The sequence below is a fragment of the Aquarana catesbeiana genome, linkage group LG09 (genome assembly GCF_042186555.1).
Source record: "Aquarana catesbeiana isolate 2022-GZ linkage group LG09, ASM4218655v1, whole genome shotgun sequence".
Taxonomy (NCBI): Eukaryota; Metazoa; Chordata; class Amphibia; order Anura; family Ranidae; genus Aquarana; species Aquarana catesbeiana.
The window spans coordinates 161,737,921-161,760,538 of record NC_133332.1 but is presented as its reverse complement, the minus strand read 5'-3'; the positions used below and the strand labels follow the sequence as shown (position 1 = coordinate 161,760,538).

At 43.3% G+C, this 22,618-nt stretch overlaps 1 protein-coding gene across 1 annotated transcript in view; it reads right to left on the bottom strand.

Moving 5' to 3' along the window:
• Nucleotides 1–9,072: 9,072 nt before the first annotated feature.
• The window catches only part of LHFPL1 (LHFPL tetraspan subfamily member 1), a 38,772-nt gene continuing 25,226 nt past the window's right edge, over nucleotides 9,073–22,618 (bottom strand). Inside the window, exons 2-4 of the mRNA XM_073599346.1 lie at nucleotides 20,409–21,132; nucleotides 15,188–15,286; nucleotides 9,073–11,047 (exon numbers count right to left, since the gene is read on the bottom strand). Coding sequence (XP_073455447.1) covers nucleotides 10,929–11,047; nucleotides 15,188–15,286; nucleotides 20,409–20,790 — 600 coding nt within the window. The 5' untranslated portion in view covers nucleotides 20,791–21,132 and the 3' untranslated portion in view covers nucleotides 9,073–10,928. The remainder of the gene's footprint in view (nucleotides 11,048–15,187; nucleotides 15,287–20,408; nucleotides 21,133–22,618) is intronic.

Sequence of the window (22,618 nt, the reverse complement as noted above, 5' to 3'; positions counted from 1 at the left end):
AACCCCCCTCCCCGTTTTTACACCCTCAACAATAACCACCCTCCCCGCTTCACCCTCAACAATAACCCCCCTCCCCACTTCTCCAGCTTAACAATAACCCCCCTCTCCACTTCTCCACCCTCAACAATAACCCCCCTCCCTGCTTCTCCACCCTCAACAATAACCCCCTCTCTGCTTCTCCACCCTTAATAATAACCCTCCTCCCTGCTTCTCCACCCTCAATAATAACCCGCCTCCCCACTTCTCCACCCTCATCAATAAGCCCCCTCACCGCTTCTCCACCCTCAACAATAAGCCCCCTCTCCACTTCTCCACCCTCAACAATAACCCCCCTCCCCACTTCTCCACCCTCAACAATAACCCCCTCTCAGCTTCTCCACCCTTAATAATAACCCTCTTTCCGCTTCTCCACCCTCAATAATAACCCGCCTCCCCGCTTCTCCACCCTCAGCAATAAGCCCCCTCGCGGCTTCACCACCCTCAACAATAACCCCCCTCCCCGCCTCTCCACCCTCAACAATAACCCCCTTTCCGCTTCTCCACCCACAACAATAACCCCCCTCCCCGCTTCACCCTCAACAATAACCCCCTCCCAGCTTCTCCACCCTCAACAATAACCCCCCTCTCCACTTCTCCACCCTCAACAATAACCCCCCTCCCTGCTTCTTCACCCTCAACAATAACCCCCTCTCTCAGCTTCTCCACCCTTAATAATAACCCTCCCCCCTGCTTCTCCACCCTCAATAATAACCCACCTCCCCGCTTCTCCACCCTCAGCAATAAGCCCCCTCCCCGCTTCTCCACCCTCAGCAATAAGCCCCCTCCCCGCTTCTCTACCCTCAAAAATAAGCCCCCTCCCCACTTCTCCACCCTCAACAATAACCCCCCTCCCCACTTCTCCACCCTCAACAATAACCCCCTCTCAGCTTCTCCACTCTTAATAACCCTCTTTCCGCTTCTCCACCCTCAATAATAACCCGCCTCCCCGCTTCTCCACCCTCAACAATAAGCCCCTTCGCGGCTTCTCCACCCTCAACAATAACCACCCTCAACAATAACCCCCCTCCCTGCTTCTCCACCCTCAACAATAACCCCCTCTCCACTTCTCCACCCACAACAATAACCCCCCTCCCCGCTTCTCCACCCTCAACAATAACCTCTCTCCGCTTCTCCACCCTTAATTATAACTCTCTCCCTGCTTCTCCACCCTCAATAATAACCCGCCTCCCTGCTTCTCCACCCTCAGCAATAAGCCCCCTCCCCACTTCTTCACTCTTAACAATAACCCCCGTCCCCGCTTCTCCACCCTCAGCAATAGCCCCCCCTCCCCGCTTTTCCACCCTCAACAATATCCCCCCTCCCTGCTTCTCCAACCTCAATAATAACCCGTCTCCCCGCTTCTCCACCCTCAGCAATAAGCCCCCTCCCCACTTCTCCACCCTCAACAATAACCCCCTCCCAGCTTCTCCACCCTCAACAATAACGCGCCTCCCCGCTTCTCCATCCTCAGCAATAACCCCCCCACTTCTCCATTCTCCACCCTCAATAATAACCCTCCTCCCTCCCCACTTCTCTACCCTCAGCAATAACCCCCTCCCGCTTCTCCACCCTCAACAATAACCCGCCTCCCTGCTTCTCCACCCTGAGCAATAACCCCCCTCCCCACTTCTTCACCCATAGCAATTACCCCCCCTTCCGCTTCTCCACCCTCAACAATAACCCACCTCCCCGCTTCTCCACCCTCAGCAATATCCCCCTCCCCGCTTCTCCACCCTCAATAATAACCCCCCTCTCTACTTCTCCACCTTCAACAATAACCCACCTCCCCACTTCTCCACCTTCAACAATAACCCCCTCCCCGCTTCTCCACCCTCAACAATAACCCCCCTCTACGCTTCTCCACCCTCAACAATAACCCCCCTCCCCACTTCTCCACCCTGAATAATAACCCCCTCCCGCTTTTCCACCCTCAACAATAACCCCTTTCTCTGCTTCTCCACCCTCAACAATAACTCCCCTCCCAGCTTCTCCACCCTCAACAATAACCCTCTTCCCCACTTCTCCACCCTCAACAATAACCCGCCTCCCCGCTTCTCCACCCTCAACAATAACCCCCCTCTCCGCTTCTCCACCCTCAATAATAACCCCCCCCACTTCTCCACCCTCAAAAATAACCCCCTCCCAGCTTCTCCACCCTCAACAATAACCCGCCTCCCCACTTCTCCACCCTCAGGAATAACCCCCTCCCTGCTTCTCTACCTTCAATAATAACCCCCCTCCCCGCTTCTCCACCCTTAATATTAACCCCTCCTCCCTGCTTCTCCACCCTTAATAAAAAAAACCCTCCCCGCTTCTCCACCCTCAGCAATAACCCCCCTCCCCGCTTTTCCCCTCTCAACAATAACCCCCCTCTCCGCTTCTCCACCCTCAATAATAACCGCCCTCCCCACTTCTCCACCCTCAGCAATAACCCCCCCCCCCACTTCTCCACCCTCAATAATAACCCTCCTCCCTCCCCACTTCTCTACTCTCAATAATAACCCGCCTCCCCGCTTCTTCACCCTCAACAATAACCCCCCTCCCCACTTCTCCACCCTCAGCAATAACCCCCTTCCGCTTCTCCACCCTCAACAATAACCCACCTCTCTGCTTCTCCACCCTGAGCAATAACCCCCCTCCCCACTTCTTCACCCATAGCAATAACCCCCCTCCCACTTCTCCACCCTCAACATTAACCCGCCTCCCCGCTTCTCCACCCTTAGCAATAACCCCTCCCCGCTTCTCCACCCTCAATAATAACCCCCCTCCCCACTTCTCCACCTTCAACAATAACCCCCTCCCCGCTTCTCCACCCTCAACAATAACCCCCCTCTCTGCTTCTCCACCCTCAACAATAACCCCCCTCCCCACTTCTCCACCCTGAATAATAACCCCCCTCCCCGCTTTTCCACCCTCAGCAATAACCCCCCTCCCCGCTTCTCCACCCTCAACAATAACCCGCCTCCCCGCTTCTCCACCCTCAACAATAACCCCCCTCTCCGCTTCTCCACCCTCAATAATAACCCCCTCCCCACTTCTCTACCCTCAACAATAACCCCCTCCCAGCTTCTCCACCCTCAACAATAACCCGCCTCCCCACTTCTCCACCCTCAGCAATAACCCCCTCCCCGCTTCTCTACCTTCAATAATAACCCCCCTCCCTGCTTCTCCGCCCTTAATATGAACCCCTCCTCCCTGCTTCTCCACCCTTAATAAAAAACCCCTCCCCGCTTCTCCACCCTCAGCAACAACCCCCCTCCCCGCTTCTCCACCCTCAACAATAACCCCCTCTCCGCTTTTCCACCCTCAATAATAACCCCCCTCCCCACTTCTCCACCCTCAGCAATAACCCCCCCTCCACTTCTCCACCCTCAATAATAACCCTCCTCCCTCCCCACTTCTCTACCCTCAATAATAACCCGCCTCCCCGCTTCTTCACCCTCAACAATAACCCCCCTCCCCACTTCTCCACCCTGAGCAATAACCCCCCTCCCCACTTCTTCACCCATAGCAATAACCCCCCTCCCGCTTCCCCACCCTCAACAATAACCCCCTCCCAGCTTCTCCACCCTCAACAATAACCCGCCTCCCCACTTCTCCACCCTCAGCAATAACCCCCTCCCCGCTTCTCCACCTTCAATAATAACCCCCCTCCCCACTTCTCCACCCTTAATAATAACCCCTCCTCCCTGCTTCTCCACCCTTAATAAAAAAAACCCCTCCCCGCTTCTCCACCCTCAGCAATAACTCCCCTCCCCGCTTCTCCACCCTCAACAATAACACCCCCTCTCCGCTTCTCCACCCTCAACAATAACCCCCCTCCCCGCTTCTACACCCTCAACAATAGCCACTCTCCCCACTTCACCCTCAACAATAACCCTCCTCCCCGCTTCTCCACCCTCAACAATAACCCCCCTCTCCACTTCTCCATCCTCAACAATAACCCCCCTCCCTGCTTCTCCACCCTCAACAATAACCCCCTCTCCGCTTCTCCACCCTTAATAATAACCCTCCTCCCTGCTTCTACACCCTCAATAATAACCTGCCTCCCTGCTTCTCCACCCTCAGCAATAAGCCCCCTCCCCGCTTCTCCACCTCCACCCTGAACAATAATCCCCCTCTCCACTTCTCCACCCTCAACAATAACCCCCCTCCCCACTTCTCCACCCTCAACAATAACCCCCTCTCAGCTTCTCCAACCTTAATAATAACCCTCTTTCCGCTTCTTCACCCTCAATAATAACCCACCTCCCCGCTTCTCCACCCTCAGCAATAAGCCCCCTCGCGGCTTCTCCACCCTCAACAATAACCACCCTCAACAATAACCCCCCTCCCCGCCTCTCCAACCTCAACAATTACCCCCTCTCCGCTTCTCCACCCACAACAATAACCCCCCTCCCCGCTTCACCCTCAACAATAACCCCCCTCCCAGCTTCTCCACCCTCAACAATAACCCCCCTCTCCACTTCTCCACCCTCAACAATAACCCCTTCTCCGCTTCTACACCCTTAATAATAACCCTCCCCCCTGCTTCTCCACCCTCAATAATAACCCGCCTCCCCGCTTCTCCACCCTCAGCAATAAGTCCCCTCCCCACTTCTCCACCCTCAGCAATAAGCCCCCTCCCCGCTTCTCCACCCTCAGCAATAAGCCACCTCCCCGCTTCTCCACCCTCAACAATAAGCCCCCTCTCCACTTCTCCACCCTCCACAATAACCCCCCTCCCCACTTCTCCACCCACAACAATAACCCCCTCTCAGCTTCTCCACCCTTAATAATAACCCGCCTCCCCCCTTCTCCACCCTCAGCAATAAGCCCCCTCGCGGCTTCTCCACCCTCAACAATAACCACCCTCAACAATAACCCCCCTCCCTGCTTCTCCACCCTCAACAATAACCCCCCTCTCCGCTTCTCCACCCACAACAATAACCCCCCTCCCCGCTTCTCCACCCTCAACAATAACCTCTCTCTGCTTCTCCACCCTCAATAATAACCCGCCTCCCTGCTTCTCCACCCTCAGCAATAAGCCCCCTCCCCACTTCTTCACTCTTAATAATAACCCCCGTCCCCGCTTCTCCAGCCTCAGCAATAGCCCCCCCTCCCCGCTTCTCCACCCTCAACAATAACCCCCCTCCCTGCTTCTCCAACCTCAATAATAACCCGTCTCCCCGCTTCTCCACCCTCTGCAATAAGCCCCCTCCCCACTTCTCCACCCTCAACAATAACCCCCCTCAACAATAACCCCCCCCCGCTTCTCCATCCTCAATAATAACCCCCCTCCCCGCTTCTCCACCCTTAATAATAACAAAAAGAACAACCACAGCTTAACATAATTAGGCCCATTTGCCCAGTTTTCAGGAAGCTCAGTATTACAAATATACCCTCTCACCTTAGGTTGTATTGTATAAACAGGGAATACCCTATTTTGTTTGTCTGTTGTGTACATACTTAAAGCAATCATATCAGCAAGATATATACATTGCATAGGCAACTTGCAGACATATAAAGCCCAGGCCAAATGTTGGGAGACATCAGCTGGTTCAAAAAAAACGTCCGACATTCAGACCGTGTGTATGCCACCCTGTCCAACAGAAGCCCGCTTCTGCCTGACATGTATACTGGAATGCCAGCAGCCGACCAGCTCCCGATCAACAATCTCCATAGAGTTGCCACCTCCTCCCTTTAAACCCAAACACATATTAATTAGACAGGTTCTGTGGGTGATAAAGGTGGTAATTAATCTTACTTGGTGACTTACCTGCATTAAATTAGCTTCAGAACCTGTGTAATTCATATGTGTTCGGGTTTATAGGGATGAGGTAGCAACCCTAGCTCTCCATCAATGGTGGAGAGCGCTGATTGGAGTGTTCCGCCCCCCTTCATCTGGGGAACCCTAGATGAAGTCACGAGCAGTGACGTAATGTGTAGGGAGTGGCCGTGGAGAGACGTAAACCGGAAGTCACGTGAGGAGGCACCCTAGATACCGCTGTATCTGTATTTTGCTTGTTTTTAATTGATTCCATGTAAGAGTACACCTTGAAGCCCTTAATAAATTCACATTTTATTACCTAATATACTACATTATTGGAGGCTTTCTTCCTTTTTTCCTCTTGTACCACCGGCCATTTGTGCCTCGGAGGTATATATTGTGACAGGCTAGTGAGCTGTACTGGGAGCTGAGAGGAAATTGTCTAAGCCGTGGTGAATGGATGAGGACCATCTGGGCTTCACTTTGACACTGTACACAGATCTACAATTTGATGCCAATAAGCAACGCTTGTTTTAATACACACTAAGGTGAGAGTTCTGAGAGACTGATGCTAACAGGAGATCATCTATGAAGACATACAAGAACTTTATGCAGTTTTTACTGTTTGAACTGAGCCTTTCACCTATTCATCTCTGATGTTTCACTTTTATTGCACAGATAGAGAGCACCTTTAATCTATATATTCATCCTTTATTTTATACATTTATTGTGATGTCATTAATTGCTATGCACTTTATATACGTATAAGTCACTTTATTATGTGTGAATAGATTTGATTGCGCAAGATCACTTTTATCTTACACCTGTTCAATTGCTTGGTAACACAAATTGCTAATCAGCCAATCAGATGGCAGCAACTCAATGCATTTAGGCATCTAGATGTGGTGAAGACGACTTGCTAAAGATCAAACTGAACATCAGAATGGGGAAGAAAGGCAATTTAAGTGACTTTGAACGTGGCATGGTTGTTGGTGCCAGACGCACTGGTCTAAATATCAAAAACTGCTGATCTACTGGGATTTTCACACACAATTATCTCTAGGGTTTACAGAGAATGGTCCGAAAAAGAGAAAATATCCAGTGAGCTGCAGTTTTTGGGACGAAAATGCCTTGTTGATGTCAGAGAAGAATGGGCAGACTGATTTGAGATGATAGAAAGGCAATAGTAACTAAAATAACCACTTGTTACAACCAAGGTATGCAGAATACCATCTCTGAATGCACAACAAATCAAACCTTGAAGCAGATGGGCTACAGCAGCAGAAGGCCACTCCTGTCAGCTAAGAACAGGAAACTTAGGCTACAATTCGCACAGGCTCACCAAAAGTGGACAATAGAGAAATGGAAAAATGTTGTCCGGTCTGATGAGTCTTGATTTCAGCTGCAACATTCAGATGGTAGGGTTAGAATTTGGCGTAAACAACATGAAAGCATGGATCCGTCCTGCCTTGGATTAACGGTTCAGGCTGGTGGTGGTGTAATGGTGTGGGGGATATTTTCTTGGCACGCTTTGGGCCCCTTACTACCAACTGAGCATCATTTAAAAGCCACGGCCTACCTGAATATTGTTTCTGACCATGTCCATCCCTTTATGACTACAGTGTACACATCTTCTGATGGCTACTTCCAGCAGGATAATTGCACCAAGTCACAAAGCTCAAATCATCTCACCACTGGTTTCTGGAACATGATAATGGGTTCATTGTACTCCAATGGCCTCCACAGACACCAGATCTCAATCCAATAGAGCACCTTTTGGGATGTGGTAGAACGGGAGATTCATATCATGAATGTGCAGCAACTGCGTGATGTTATCATGTCAATATAGACCAAAATCTCTGAGGAATGTCTCCAACACCTTGTTGAATCTATGACACGAAGAATTAGGTCAGTTCTGAAGGCAAAAGGGGGTCCAACCAGGTACTATCAAGGTGTACCTAATACAGTGGCCGGTGAGTGTATATATTTGAACTATGTGTCTAGCTGTGGGTCTGGAGCCTTGCATTTATTCTTAATGCAACTCCTTTAGGTTTATATATCACTGAAAAAGGTAAAAAGGATAATAATCATGACATCCAAGATGTGATTTGTATTGAGCTCTACAAACATCCTAACAACAGAATCGTTGTTTTGGTGGCACATATATTGCTTCTGTGGTGACAGTTTGTACAAGTACGTATTTATATTTAATAATTTATGTATATAATGAGTCACATTAATGGCTTAATTGCAATTTATTGTCATGACATGAGTATACAGTATAATACTTTATTTAACCTGATTATAATTCATTTGGAAACTTTTACATTTGTACATGTTTCTTGTATTATCTTTTTCAAGCACAATGGTACTAATATATATATACAGTATTTGTTGCTGGTGTTTATGTATAGTTTTAATAGCATTTGGGTATGTTTATTGTGTGTGATATATTTGACATTTTTCATTGCTTTTTTCATATTGTCAGCACATAGGGATTGCATTTTCCCTTTGTTACACAGGAACAGATTGCCAGCCTTTACTGCCAGGCACTTTTTTTTTAGCAGATTTATGTCAATGTCTGCTATCAGTGAGTACAAATAGTGTACAATGTGCTTGGGAAGAGTACAAGCATGTGTGCAGTCAGATAACCTTGCTCCCCTGAAATAAATAAAGTAAACATTTGGAAGCACAAATCCACAATGCACCACCTAATCAATTAAGTTAAAAAGCTTCTACATGCATTTTATTCTTAGCAGTTACTACTATAATTATTAATTGAAAAAAATAATGAAACTAAATTCTGATCCTCTAGAATAGATTGTAAGCTCTAAAGAGCAGAGCCCTCTGATTCCTCCTGTATTGATCTGTATTGTAAGTGTACTGTCTGCCCTCATGTTGTAAAGTGCTGCGCAAACTGTTGGCGCTATATAAATCCTGTTTATTAATAATAATAATATTAAAGCACAATTAAAGTCACAGAAATAGATATGCAGCCAAATAGACATTGGGGTTGATTTAATAAAACCGGACAGTGCAAATCAAAATCTGGTGCAGCTCTGCATAAAAACCAATCGGCTTCCAGATTTTTTTTTGTCAAAGCTTAATTGAACAAGCTGAAGATAGAAGCTGATTGTCTACCATACACAGCAGCACCAGATTTTGCACTCTTCAGTTTTATTAAATCAACCCCATTGCACCTCCATTTGTATAGCCTTCCCTGAGTTTTCTTAATATAGCAGCCAATTACTGTGCCTAAATACGAATGTGCAGCCCAACAGGCATTTAGTTAGACCCCATGCTCTTAGTAATTGTTTGCGGAGATAAAAGTTAAAGCAACTGTTATAATGCCAAAGTGTTACATGTGTTCATTTATTCAAATATGTAGTTGAGGCAGCAACAGCCTGCAATTCTGGATTTGTCCTCAACCAGCAAAAGATGGAAATAATGTTTGATGTAGATGGCTATCTATGAAGGCATTGTCAGAAGGATGCTTTAAGAACAGAACTGAGAGTCATTGGTGGATCAGGTACTCTGGAGGACAACTTTCCATAGAGGATGTAATGTCCCTCTCAGCACGGCAAGGCTTTAGTAATGAATTTAGTACACAGCCATCCATATTTTCTGAGGTATAAATTATGAAATTAAGGACAGGGGGAGATCTCGCCATAAGTCATTGTCAATAAATGATTTGCCAGGCTAAGGAAAGCCTTAGGTTATATTTCTTTTAAAAAATCGTACGGCCAAACAGTACTCTAATCACTAGTAAGAATTTTGGATGATAGGAAAGTGTGGTTTTGAACGCATTAACTCGTTATTCTGTCTGTGTGCTTCTAGATCTCACATATATGTTTCTATGTATAATAAATATCACCAAATACAGTAGTTCTTTCTTCACTCACAGTAAAAGACATAAGAACTGACCATTCCACTAATGATAACTAAGGTATGGCTTCCTACTGTTGAGCCTTATTTGAATGTCTCTCTTCTATTGCAAGCAAATTCACCTCAACTTCTTGCTGCTCACAGTAACAGTACAATTCTCAATTTGCTTTTCTTCCCTAGAAATTGAGATTCTTTCAGCCAGTGAGGGAGCAGCAACCATAGGTGACAGTTGTGTTTCGTTGATTTGTCCCCAGCTGGGGTGCCATCAGCAGCAGAATCACCAGTAAAATGATACTTTCTAACCTCTTTTAAGCTCCTATTGTACTGAGTAGATGGTGCAAAAAAAGTTACAGTATGTTGGCAATTCATACGATTTTATCCAAATTGTGTGGTCTTTAAGTCATCTTCTGCCAGACAATCTCGAATTATACCCAGATCTCAAGATTAGATCACATAATGTCAAAAACAAAGTGTCTGAAATAGAACTGTTAGTATACTGCTGGAGCAATACCTTGGAATAAAACCTACCCTGCAATAGAATATCTGGAGCAGGGGACATAAAGGAGGAACTGGTTTGCTTGGCACAGGGCAACAAAAAAATGTAAGGTGTATTTAAAGCCAAAAACTTTTTTCTAATTTTGGGTAGAGGGGGAAGGATTAGAACCTCTATAATTATGTTACTGTTTGTGACCCACTGGGGGAATCAACCCAATCAAGAGAAAATGTGAAGTCTACAATTTTACAGTTCCCAGAAAAGCAATAGAGAAAAAATCTTCCAGTGGGTATAACCGTCTAAAGCTGGTCATACCTGGTTCAGTTTGTTTTTCGTTCAGCCAGCGGACTGAACAAAAAAACTGAAACAATTCCCCCATCCACACATTGGAGGATGCTTTACTATAGTATTCTGACAGTGGGAAGACTCCCCTGCTATCAGAACACATAAATTACGATCCATCTTTGGCCAGCTTAAGAGGGGATTTTCCCTTACGTTTTAGAGACTTTCACTCACTTCCTGGCTCATCTTCATGACAGGATGTGAAGAAAAATCTCCCCAACAGGAGCCAGACAGCAAAAAACACACTAGAAGGGATTTCAACCCTTTGCTTCTCTATCCAAAACTGAAAAAAAGTTATGGGTAGTCATACACGTCAGTTGGGGTACTTTAATAAGTTAGTTTAAATAACTAATAACTTTTGCTGCTAGGTGTACAGAGTAAGTAAGTAATGACCAGCAATCCATCAATCTCTGTATATTGTCAGTATAGGGATGGCTTGTTCTTCTTTCCAGCAAAACATGACAGCCATGTGCAGATGAGCATAGCAACTGCTGCTCCACCTCCTGTACAATAATATGCCCAGCCAAGCTTGCAGGTGCCTGGAACATAAGACAAAATAAATGTGTTACATTTTATAATAAATACATTGGCTCACTAACCAATCAGGTAAACAGGCTTGACAGAATATATGAGACAAGTAAGCTCATTGTCTCATTTTTTCAGGTTCTCACTTTGCTATAAACCTGTTGTTTACAAAATTCAATAGCTCAAGCTAAAATGACACTAGTGCTTTCAGATTAAAAGTCACAATGGGTTGCACTGCTTGAAAAGTTTTGTCTTTGATTTGGTTTATCTCTACAGATAAATTGGAGATTGATTCTCGGCTTCTGAATGAGTTAATATTTCTTAATTTGTTTTACAACTAACCTAGGGACTTTTGCATGGCCAAGAACAGTTTGAGCTTGGAATTACATTAATGTACCAGCCCTAAGGGAATCATTGACAGTGTCCAGGGTGTTCCAGACTCTTTAGTAATTATGCAGATGAAGTTTAATGTCTTATAGAGGACAGGAATAATGTACCCGGGTGGTAAATGCAAGAATTAATTTTTAATGTTGTGTAATATAGCCTTCTACTTTACCTAAGCTTCCCTTCCACTTCATTGCTTGCATATATTATAATATTTATGTTCTCTGCTCTGCATCATTTTGATGCTTGAATCACCTATTCTTTTTTCCTTTTTTAGAATAGGCAAAGGCAATGTGCTATATATCCAGTTGAGAAATTTTCATTTCATACATCATTTACAGAGCAAATATACTGTGATTTAAAATTGTACACATAATGTTCACTTTGCAAGGGAAGTTGCACTTTGCAAGAGAGTTTTCCCTAAACCGAAGGGAATGTGGTAAATATTCACTATGCAAAGAATACCTAATCACATGCAAATATAAGTAAGATACAAAATTAAAAACAGCATTTTTGCTTGCACATGATCGGATGATGGACGTCAGCAGAGCTTCTCTTCAATCACTGAGCTCTGGGAAAACTTCCGTTGCAAAGTGAACAGCATATTTGCCTTTAGTAAATCAGCCGCAATGTCTTTTTGTAATAGTGTTATCTCAAAACCAAGGTTTTTTTTACTGATATGCAAAAGATAGACATTATGTTATCACCAGCCCCTAATGGATTTTTCTATGGAAATGTACAGGGGTTGCATTCTGGAAAAAGGAACTAAGTTCAAATCACAAGCACTTCTCGAGACAATGGAAGGAGATCTGCCTGCTATGTTCACCGACACCAAAAGGAAGGTCAAGGGAAAGGGGAGGAGGTAATCCCTGAAGCCACATGGGCATCCCCATGATTATTCTCAGAGGGGTGAAGCGAAACAGATTGGGGGCATGGCCTGGTTGGAGCCCAGGCTGAGGTTGCCACTCTGACACTAACCACAGGACGAGACGGATGTGCGGCTTCAGGAATTACCTCTTCCCTTTTCCTTTGAGCTACAGCAGGAGCCAGGATGAGCTCCATCCCTTACTGGTACTCCCAGCAGTTGCAAAATGACCATATACACTCCACAAAGAGCCTGAGCGGCACACCAGGATATCATAGGTCACCAAAAGAGAGGTGGTAGGTTGAACTCAGCATATTTTCTCCCAAATAAAAATAAAAAGGTTTTGCTTGCGTTCAAATGCAACTTCATACTAATGTGAACTACATGATACAGCAGATCTTCCAGGTACACAGATACTGAGCAGTAGTAGAAATGGTGCTAAAAGTCATATATAGCTAGATGGGGTTGTGGGGGGGCATTTTCCTCTTAACTGCTTAGGAACTCCAATATCAAATATGTGAAAGGACCACACTGGGTGGGGTGGGGGCAACATTAGAATAGCATAGGGGGCTTTAGAAATTATTTTGTTTCGAATGCACCACCATCCTGTCTTTCACTTTCAGCCTGCCAGCAAATTACATTTATGGTAAGATTCGGGAGCTTTGTGCTGAGCTAGATAAGAAATGCTATGCCCCAGAGCAGCAAGTGAGATGATGGGCCTGGAGCTGAAATCTCCTTGGTAATAGTGTCTACTTCCCATCAGCAATAATCTGCAGCTCCTAATTACTATTTTCATTACACAGAACCTGCCTGTTCTGGAGTTTAAAGCTGTATTAAACCCAAAAATAAAAATGTATTATATTGTAGTTTACCGATTGTAGATGTTATGATTGCATTATTTTTCTTTTGTTAGGCTTTATTTCTTTTATTTTCATCTGGTGGTCCAGCCAATAAGTTTGTTATTTTTCAGTTTCGAAAAACAGACCAAACTGTCAAGCAAACGTGTCAGTTAGAGGGCTGAAAGTAACCATTTACCACCATCAGGGGCCTTTACAATGGCCAGCATTTTTATGAGGAACCTTTATCCCAAAGGGAAAGAAACTGTTGCTGTAACTGCTTAAAAGGTGTAAACTGCAGGTTGGCTTTAATTTGTTAGCGGAGTCCATCTAAATCTTCTAGTACAGTTCAGCAGGGACCAGATTAATTTTGATCTGTATGTTGCCATCCTGGTTCAACAGAAGCCAATTATTAAAACGAGACAGCTGGAAAACCTTGTTCAATCAGCAGCTTTCAGCCAATCAGTTGCAGGGCTGATCAGTGTATTTTGACAGAGGGAAGTTCCAGTGGGGGGGATTCCTGCATCCATGTTACTTGTGTGAATGCAGGAATTTGTTAGATTGTCTTTTGTCAAACGGAACTGTTGGAAAACCTTATTCAAATGTATTCTAACAAGGAGTCCTGGGGGAGGGAGTGGATTCCTGCATCCATATAACTTGTGTGGATGCAGGAATCTGTTAGGCTGAATGAAAAAAACTGACAGCGTGTTTCCAGCTTAACAATACCCTCTCCCAAGATGGACAATGCTGTTATCCAATGGTGTCTCAGTTGCTCCTTCATCAAGAGTAGAGACACCATAAGACAGTAAATGCATTACTGGTAAGACCAATAAAGCAAAAAGTCCTAAATAAAATAATCAGGCTACAAATATACAGTTAATAAAATGTATATAGCTGCTTGTTAATGCAATTTTGACAGCTGTAGTAAAGACCAAAATGCTCACCCTGGATATCAGATGCACCGTAGATGTAAAACCCAGTGAACTGAAGGTCACAGAAAGTTCCCCCACAGGAGAGTGTGGGAGCAAGCAAAGAAAACCACCAAAGGCTATGTGAGTAAAATAACAATATTAATTTGGTGTCATATATAGTATGGTAGTAAGAAATACAAAAGAAAACTTTCTAAAATAGCATAGTGAGATGGACAGATATTCCATACATACCAAGTGCTAATGGTGGTAATTATCAATTATAAATAATTACATTTATTTAGAATGGCTGCTGATTGAGAAGCCTAAGCACAAGGTCAAGGCCTGGGATGAGTGAAATGTATGCAGAAAATAGAAGCCCCTGGAGCATCTCTGTGTTTTCTACAGCTGTCAATATACAAGTGTCTATATACATTTTATTCACTGTATATTTGTATATCTATATTCTATCTTTGTAGGATTACTGTCCCCCCATTTTTGAACTCCTGAGGAAGTGGTTCCAACTGCGAAACATGTTGAGTATGAGTATGCTAACTGTACATACCAACTAAACTATGTGTTGTGCTTTATAGTCTTGGTAAAAACATTATAGTTACAGTTAAGCCTCCTCAGTGGGTTACTTTTACCCTTGCTCTTATTGTACTGTAATTGTATGTTCTTTCATATGATATAATAAAGACTTTTGTTGATTTTATGTGACTGTTACGCTTTTGCTGGTACCAAGAAAAGCTTCTCTGCCCCCCCCCTCCCTCCCTTTCCTTCTCTTGGCCTTATGGCTTAAAAAAACAGCACCTGCAAATTTTCTCTGTGCAAGACTGAAGGTAAGGCTGGGGTTCAGCCTTAAGTACACTGCTGACAAAAACAAATTTCTTGGTTGCTATGGGATACTGTAGTATTAGCTGATGCATTGTTCCTGACACTGTAATACTAAAAAGTCTGTTAGTGATCAGCAGGGGATGAGTTAATTACATATTGAAGCCATGTAAATATTCTGTGTATCTTGTACTGTACAAATGGAAAGTCGGCTGTATTGATTTCAATCCCTCTCAGCTATAATGAGTTTTACTCTGATGCACAGCTAGTGCTCCTCGTATACACACTTTCACAGGCCACGATTGGTGATTGTGAGTCACTTGTTACCTAATTGGAACTGACTGGATGCGTTGCCACATGCCTGTTGGATTTCAGGGCTGTTCCACCCCAGTGGATACAGGGCACATCCGGAGCTAATGAGGAGTCCTACAGAGAATCACATAAGGAAAAAAGAGCATGTTTGTTTACTCAGTGTGAGCTACACAGCAATCTGCAATATTCATTACAACCAATTACACAGCTACATCTATGCAAAATGCTCTTTTCGAGGCATATTTGGCACTTGAGAAACAACAAATATTTCATTTAGTGGAAACAAAGCAAAAAAAAAAAAAAGGAAAACATTTAATATTAGAATTTTTTATTCCAGGAAATGCCACGCAATTGTAGAAATAGAATACTAGGCAGGTTAGTCAGGCTGAACAATTGATGTCACCTCAAGCAAAGATTAATAAGGCCACAGAACTGTTGCTGAGTTTAGACCGAATTCTTCCAATTCACCTAAAAACACATTTATATATGGACAGAGAAAAATGTTCAAAAGTTTTTAGGTTCCCCCCTTTTATCCTAATTATGAAAACTTTCTGGCATTCAGTTTTGGTGTTCAGCTATTGTGTTTGTTGCCACTGCTTGAAGTCCAGTTGAACCTCTTAGTGCTGACAGCACACAAATATGCAGCCTCTCGGCGGGTGGGCCTTGGCGCCAAGCGGCTGCATACTTGCGTGCAATATTGCAAAAACAACTGTGCCGAGAGCACACTTCCAGCACAGTTACAGATGGCTAAATGTGGTTACATGATCATAAACCCTGCTGCTCCTCCTGGCATCTTAAACCCCTTAAAGGGCCGGGAGGAGCCGGCATCAAGGCTTTAAATCAGTTAATAAATTCCAGATGCATAAAAAAAAAAAAAAAGAATATGTTCAATGTTTTGCAGTTTTCTTTCTTAAGCAGCCAGAGTTAAAAAAGCCTGTCCTCTGCCAGCAGCTCCAGAAAGCTGTAGTCTCATTTCAAAGGTGCAATGTGTCCCCTACTGTGCCAGACTTATAGCTTTGCAGTTGGCTCATGTTCAGCAGAGGGTGTCAAACCTCTTTGTAGAGATAATTTCTTCCCTACAGACAGCAAGGGTCCCACTCTGCAGCATGCTGGCAGGACACAGGCTTTTCTACTCAGGATATGACTTTCTGTGAGAAAACTAACTGTAATAGTTTGTGCACCTTTTGTTTTGTTTCCCTTGAAATGCATCTAGCTAACTTAAACTGAAAGTTTATTTGGGCTTTAAGAATGTGACTTAGACCTAGTATACTAAATGTATTTTAAGAATGCAAAATCAGTGGTGAATTTTTATCAAAATTTGGGATCTTCCTATCCCAAAAGCCCACAGACCTGGTGTACAAGTCTGGTAGATCTCTGTAAGGGTCCATTCATTGTATTGTCTTGTATTAACATATTGCCATGCATTGCAATGTGATGCATTACCAGAAATACAGCAGGCACAAGTGTGATTGAGAGTGTGAATAGGCCCTAAAAGGGGAATACAGTGCATTGTATTTGAAGTTACCGTGAATTTAACATAAATTCAATTATCATTGCTTAGTGCCATGGTAGTTTTCCAACAGCAGTTTCTGGCATCCTGATATAGAGAAAAGCAATGCTTAAACACAGTGCTTAAACACACCTTAAAACATTTCTATGGCAGTCACATGAACTTGCAGGCAGTGGGTGTATGCCTTCTGACTCTCTAAAAAAGTAGGATTTTCATACAGGTTTTTGAGGGATCCTAAGGTACAATGTACAGGAATTTTAGCAAGCCAGAGGTAAATGTGTAAATGTCGGGCGGTGCCTGCTATTATGCTTTAAAACTCACATTTATTACCTTTCTGCATACAAAGCTTAGGACTCATTCACGCAGGTCTATCTAAGCATATGTTTGTGCGAAGGGCCAGATATGTCTTTATAGGATGTACAAAAGTTTTGTGCATCTATGTGCAGGCAGTCCCATTCATTTTATTGTGACTCAGCAGCTGCACAGACACAGCTGATGGTCCCAAGTTGATGCATCTGTGCATGGTATCCAATCAGTTTCTAACTTCAGCTTGTCTAAATAGGCTTTGATATAAAAAAAAAAAAAAAACTGAAGCTAATTGGTTTCTACACACAGCGATTTTGCACTCTCCAGTTTTAGTAAATCAATCCCGCTGTTTGCTTTTGTGGACGTGCACCCACACCTACACAACTGTCAAATTTGGACCAGTGGCTGTGTCTGTGCAGCAACTGCATCCCAATAGACATGAACTGGACCGTCTGCACACTGATGGATGCATCACACACAGGCAAACACAGCCCTTCCACAGATACACCCTTGTGAATGAATCCTTACTACTTCTGTTTTTTATGTCAACTTTTATTTACTACAGTCATATAGCTGAACATTTCCATATTCTAATTTCACAGTTCTGTCCTAATAACCCAATTAAAAGGCAATGTATAAAAATATACCCTGTGACTATACACATTTAGAGGCTCAAAAGTGCTCAAGCATAAAATTTCCATCGCTTTCCAGCGCCTGGGAAGCCACAGGTGGCATGTACAGGTATATGGATGTCTGAACATGGCTATACTGGTATAAACCCTGATGCACCTGCACCTATAGCATATTCAGCGTTTGGAAACATTGGCCATATGTGCATTCCCAGGTATCATGTAAGGCTGCCTTCCTTGTAGGGCTGGCTGTGCACACTACCTGTTGCTCCATGGGCATGGGAATTTTATGTCTGAGTACTTTTAAGCATCTAAATATCTGTGTGCATGAGGCTTAAATTCATGTCAACTTTAACCACTTCCCAACCGGCGCACGCCGATGTACGTCGGCAAAATGGAACGGCTGGGCAAATGGGCGTACAGGTAAGTCCCATTGAATTTCCCACCGTGCCATTGCGTGCGCGCCGGCCGGGAGCTCCGTGAGACGGGTCGCGTGGACTAGATCGCCGCGGGGATACCTGCAATCGCCTCACGGAGAGGACGAACGGGGAGATGCTGATGTAAACAGCATCTCCCCGTTCTGCCTAGTGACAGTGTCACTGGATCTCTGCTCCCTGTCATCGGGAGCAGAGATCAGTGTTGTGTCACAGCTAGCCCATTCCTCTACAGTTAGAAAACACTCCCTAGTACTGACTTAACCCCTCCCCGCCCCCTAGTGGTTAACCCCTTCACTGCCAGTGTCATTTACACAGGAATCAGTGCATTTTTATAGCACTGATTGCTATATAAATGACAATGGTCCCAAAAATGTGTCAAAAATGTCCGACGTGTCCGCCATAATGTAGCAGTCACAATAAAAAAATCGCTGATCGCCGCCATTACTAGTAAAAAAAAAAATGATTAATAAAAATGCCATAAAACTATCCCCTATTTTGTAGACGCTATAACTTTTGCGCAAACCAATCAATAAACGCTTATTGCGATTTTTTTTTTAACAAAAATATGTAGAAGAATGTAGATCGGCCTAAACTGAGGAAAAAAATGTTTTTTAATTATTTTTTGGGGATATTTATTATCGCAAAAAGTAAAAAATAATGCGTTTTTTTCAAAATTGTCGCTATTTTTTTTGTTTATAGCGCAAAAAATAAAAACCGCAGAGGTGATCAAATACCACCAAAAGAAAGCTCTATTTGTGGGAAAAAAAGGACGTTAGTTTTGTTTGGGAGCCAAGTCGCACGACCGCGCAATTGTCGGTTAAAGCGACGCAGTGCCGAATCGCAAAAAAACGCTCTGGTCAGAAAGGGGGAAAATTCTTCCGGGGCTGAAGTGGTTGAAATAATACTTGTTTTTGTCAAGCAGATTATAACATTCAGGCATTTGGGACTAATTACTAAAGAAATTTTTTGGTGAAGTTAAACTTTGTTAATAAAAACCTCAAACAAGTGAAGAGGAAAATAAAAAGTACATTTCTAAAGATAAATGAATGTTGTAAACAAATAAAGATTCTTTTTACCCAGAATAAAAAGTGACTCATTCAGTAAATAACCCTTTTAATAAATCATTAGTATTAGAGAGGATATTAACATTTAATGGTCTATCATTATTGACCACACCCGGAACATTTGGACAGACAGTGGTTGTTCCTTAATGTGAAATACTCTTTGAAAACCTCACAAAGGGATTATGCAGAGTTCTCTCAACAAACTCAGATTGTTAATACCAATGCCTCACTCGTTATACACCACCCCCTCCCCCCCCCATTTCTTGTACAAGGAAAAGAAGTAAGGCTATATCTTCCCCACGGAGTCACAAACAGAAATAATAATAATAATATAATGTCTATAAGTTTAGGAAATATTTATTTGTTTTCCAGTGTAAAAACAACCCGACCAGGGCTGTTGTGTTGCACTTAGGAGAAGAAAAAAATCCATATAACTCCTGGGGAGTTTTGCTGTAGGTTGCACTTAGCACAGCACAGTGGGAAGGTAGGGCTGTGTGGAGTATTATCTCTTTGTATCCACTGGGGATTAGTGTGACACATACCTGGTGGAAGGTCCCTGCACATTCAGGAAATGCTGACTTTCTATGTGATCATGCAATAACGTAGAGCTTTGTTCTTTGAAACAAGCTTGTTGGTGTGCTAATGACTTATTTTTCACAGAAAATGATCCATGATTATGCATTGTTCATCACATACTAAGTTTGTAGCAGGTTTGTTTTGAAGCGCATGTAAGTGCAAAACTTTATTTCTTGTTTTAGATTAAGGTAGGGAAGGTAAGGGTTAAAGCCCCTATCAGTAGATTTTTTTCTCTGGTTGCTGCTGGGGAGATTTTCCTTAATTTCCTTCGTTTGGAGAGGCAACCGGAAGTAAGAGTGTAGGAGAAAATTTCCCTAATGTGATGAGCAGTTCTATCTTGAACAGTTGTTACTGGAATTGTTGTCCCCATTTGGAAAATTCCCCCTCTTGCCCTCATGACAACTCTAATATTTAAGATTTTTTTTCTCACTTTCTGTCTCAGTGACAATGGTCACAAGGTCATTTAAAGGAGTGAATCTCCCCACCAAGGACACAGACTGCAATAAATATTTGTCCGAGGCGTTAAACTTTCCATGCTCTATTCAAAACAAAAAAATCTTTTGCCTTTACATACACTAAATATATTATCAACCAATCTTCTTTTTATCTATCATCAATTTATAGCCACCAGAACAATGAAAGATAACTGTGTCATAGCTACAGGACAAACATTTTAATAGGCTTTAATTATACAAAACATTTCACAAGTCTTACCTCCAATGAATTGTATAGCACCATAAAACCTCCCAGTCATTCTGGAAATAAGATCACCAATACAGCAGCCTAATACAGAAGCTATGGACACTACGAGCAGTAAAGCACAGCCAATACCAGTCACCAGGGTGCAGATCTGCCAGGATAAGCTGGGGATGGAACTAAAGCTGGCATATCTTCCACACTCTTCCAACATCACCATGTTCCTTTCGTCCATTTGAACTGGGTAGGTGCACCTGCGAAAAGTGCTGAATGAAACCGGTTTTCCCATTTGGAAGCCATAGAGCCAGTAGGGCATGAAAAAGCTTGTACAGCTTGTGGCTGCTGAGAGAAATGACAGCAGTGCCCAGAGGGTACCAAGTACAGTCAAGCTGTTTGCCATCTTTTACACCTGTCCTTCACAGCTCAATGCTTTTACAAACAAACTCTACAAGGGTTTGTATAGTTATGCAACTCCATTAGCACTCATTTGTCTTTCCTTGCTCCTCCTGAGTCCTGAAGTAGCACAATGATCTTCTGCTGTGAGCTGGGTTAATCTTTTTCTTTCTTGCCCTAATGTCAAGTGTTAAAGTATATGCAGGTCTGTAGAGAAATCATCCTGAGGCATAATTGTCTTCATCCTCCACTGGCTGGCAGTTCTGTAGTCTCAGAGAAAATTAGCATCTCTTCTTTCCAGCATTGTTTTATAAAACTCTTTTTTTGTAACCACTAAAGCAGATTCTTCCTGTTGAGGGGCAACATAAGGACACTGGGTTAAATGACTCCATAGCAATTCAAAGAAAATTCACTGCAGGTGCAGAGTCTATAGGATCAGTCAAAGAGATGTACTCTATAGTCTTTCTTCGAGCTATAAATACAAATGCCATACAGCTGTCACCTGCCATAGATAACTATTACTTGTAAAGTATTTTTTTTTTCTATATTGAATGGATTGAAATAAACTGCAAGAAATAATGGAATACGATAAAGGGTCAGACCACCCAATTACAAGTTGTGCTTGATTGACTAAGATGGCCCCTTGGTTCATGTGTGTTTTGGATACTCCAATTTTAAGATTTCGGTGCTACAATTTCTTCCCCCATAAAGGCTGCAGCAGGTGTGCAGTCCTAGGAACGTGGAAGTATACTTATAGGCACCTCAAGGATCATAATAAACCTAAAATACAATGTTTTATTGAATACTATTGATAAAAACTTGGTCTTAAAAAATAGACATTCTGTCTTTATGGAAGGAAGTAATAGGAACTCATCATGTGTGATGTAACGTGTGATGCTGACTATTTACTCTGATAGCTGATGATAATTATTGACTCCTGATGCTGACTATTGTCACATACCTGGTAGGAGACTAAATTGATGAGATTGTCTTGTATCTCCAGCCCAGGCCCCCACTGAAGGTGGAACAGATGGTGCCCAGGGACAGGAGGAACACGAGTGGCAGCAGGGGTTGAAAGCAGAACTTTCAGCAAGAGATGCAGGCTTGAGAAGTCAGGCAGGAGCGCAGGCCAGTCCTTAAATGCCAGCCTTTAAATAGCCTGTCTGATGCCAGAAACTGTGGACACGCTCCCGTGTGCATGCATTTCTGCGCATGCACACATGTGCGCATCTATGCTCATTCCTATGAGCGATGCTATATGCATGCCCATATCAATGCACCAGCCTCCGTACTGGAATTCATTTACATTATTGACTTTAACAATTGATCCTGACACTTTATGCTGACTATTGACTCATACTCCTGAGTTTGATTGTTTACTAGATATTTCACTGCCCCAGGCACACTGGAATGTACCCTTTTGTATAATTTTCGCACTTTGTCGTGTGATCAAAACATTTTTATCTGAGGTAAATAAGGGTCTGTTTTATATGTGGGCAATGGCATTCTACTATTTAACTGTGTAGACTACCCAACAAGAGAAAGAAAAGATAGTTTCATGTGTCCAGAACTATAAGGAGCCTTGTGACTCCTCTTAGTATTCCCCAAACTCCTAACCCTATGTGTTGGAGTTATTTAGTTGCAAAACCTATGCCCTCATGTATTAGGAGCTTAATGTATTAGGGGGCATCTAGCCACCGTCTTGTTAAGGAACAATTTTGTTTCCAGTATACAGCTTATTTCATAGTTCAAATATGCTCTGCTAATTTACAACACACTTTTTTTTTTAACTCCTGAACTATTCATATTTCAAAATATTCCAAGTGACATGACAG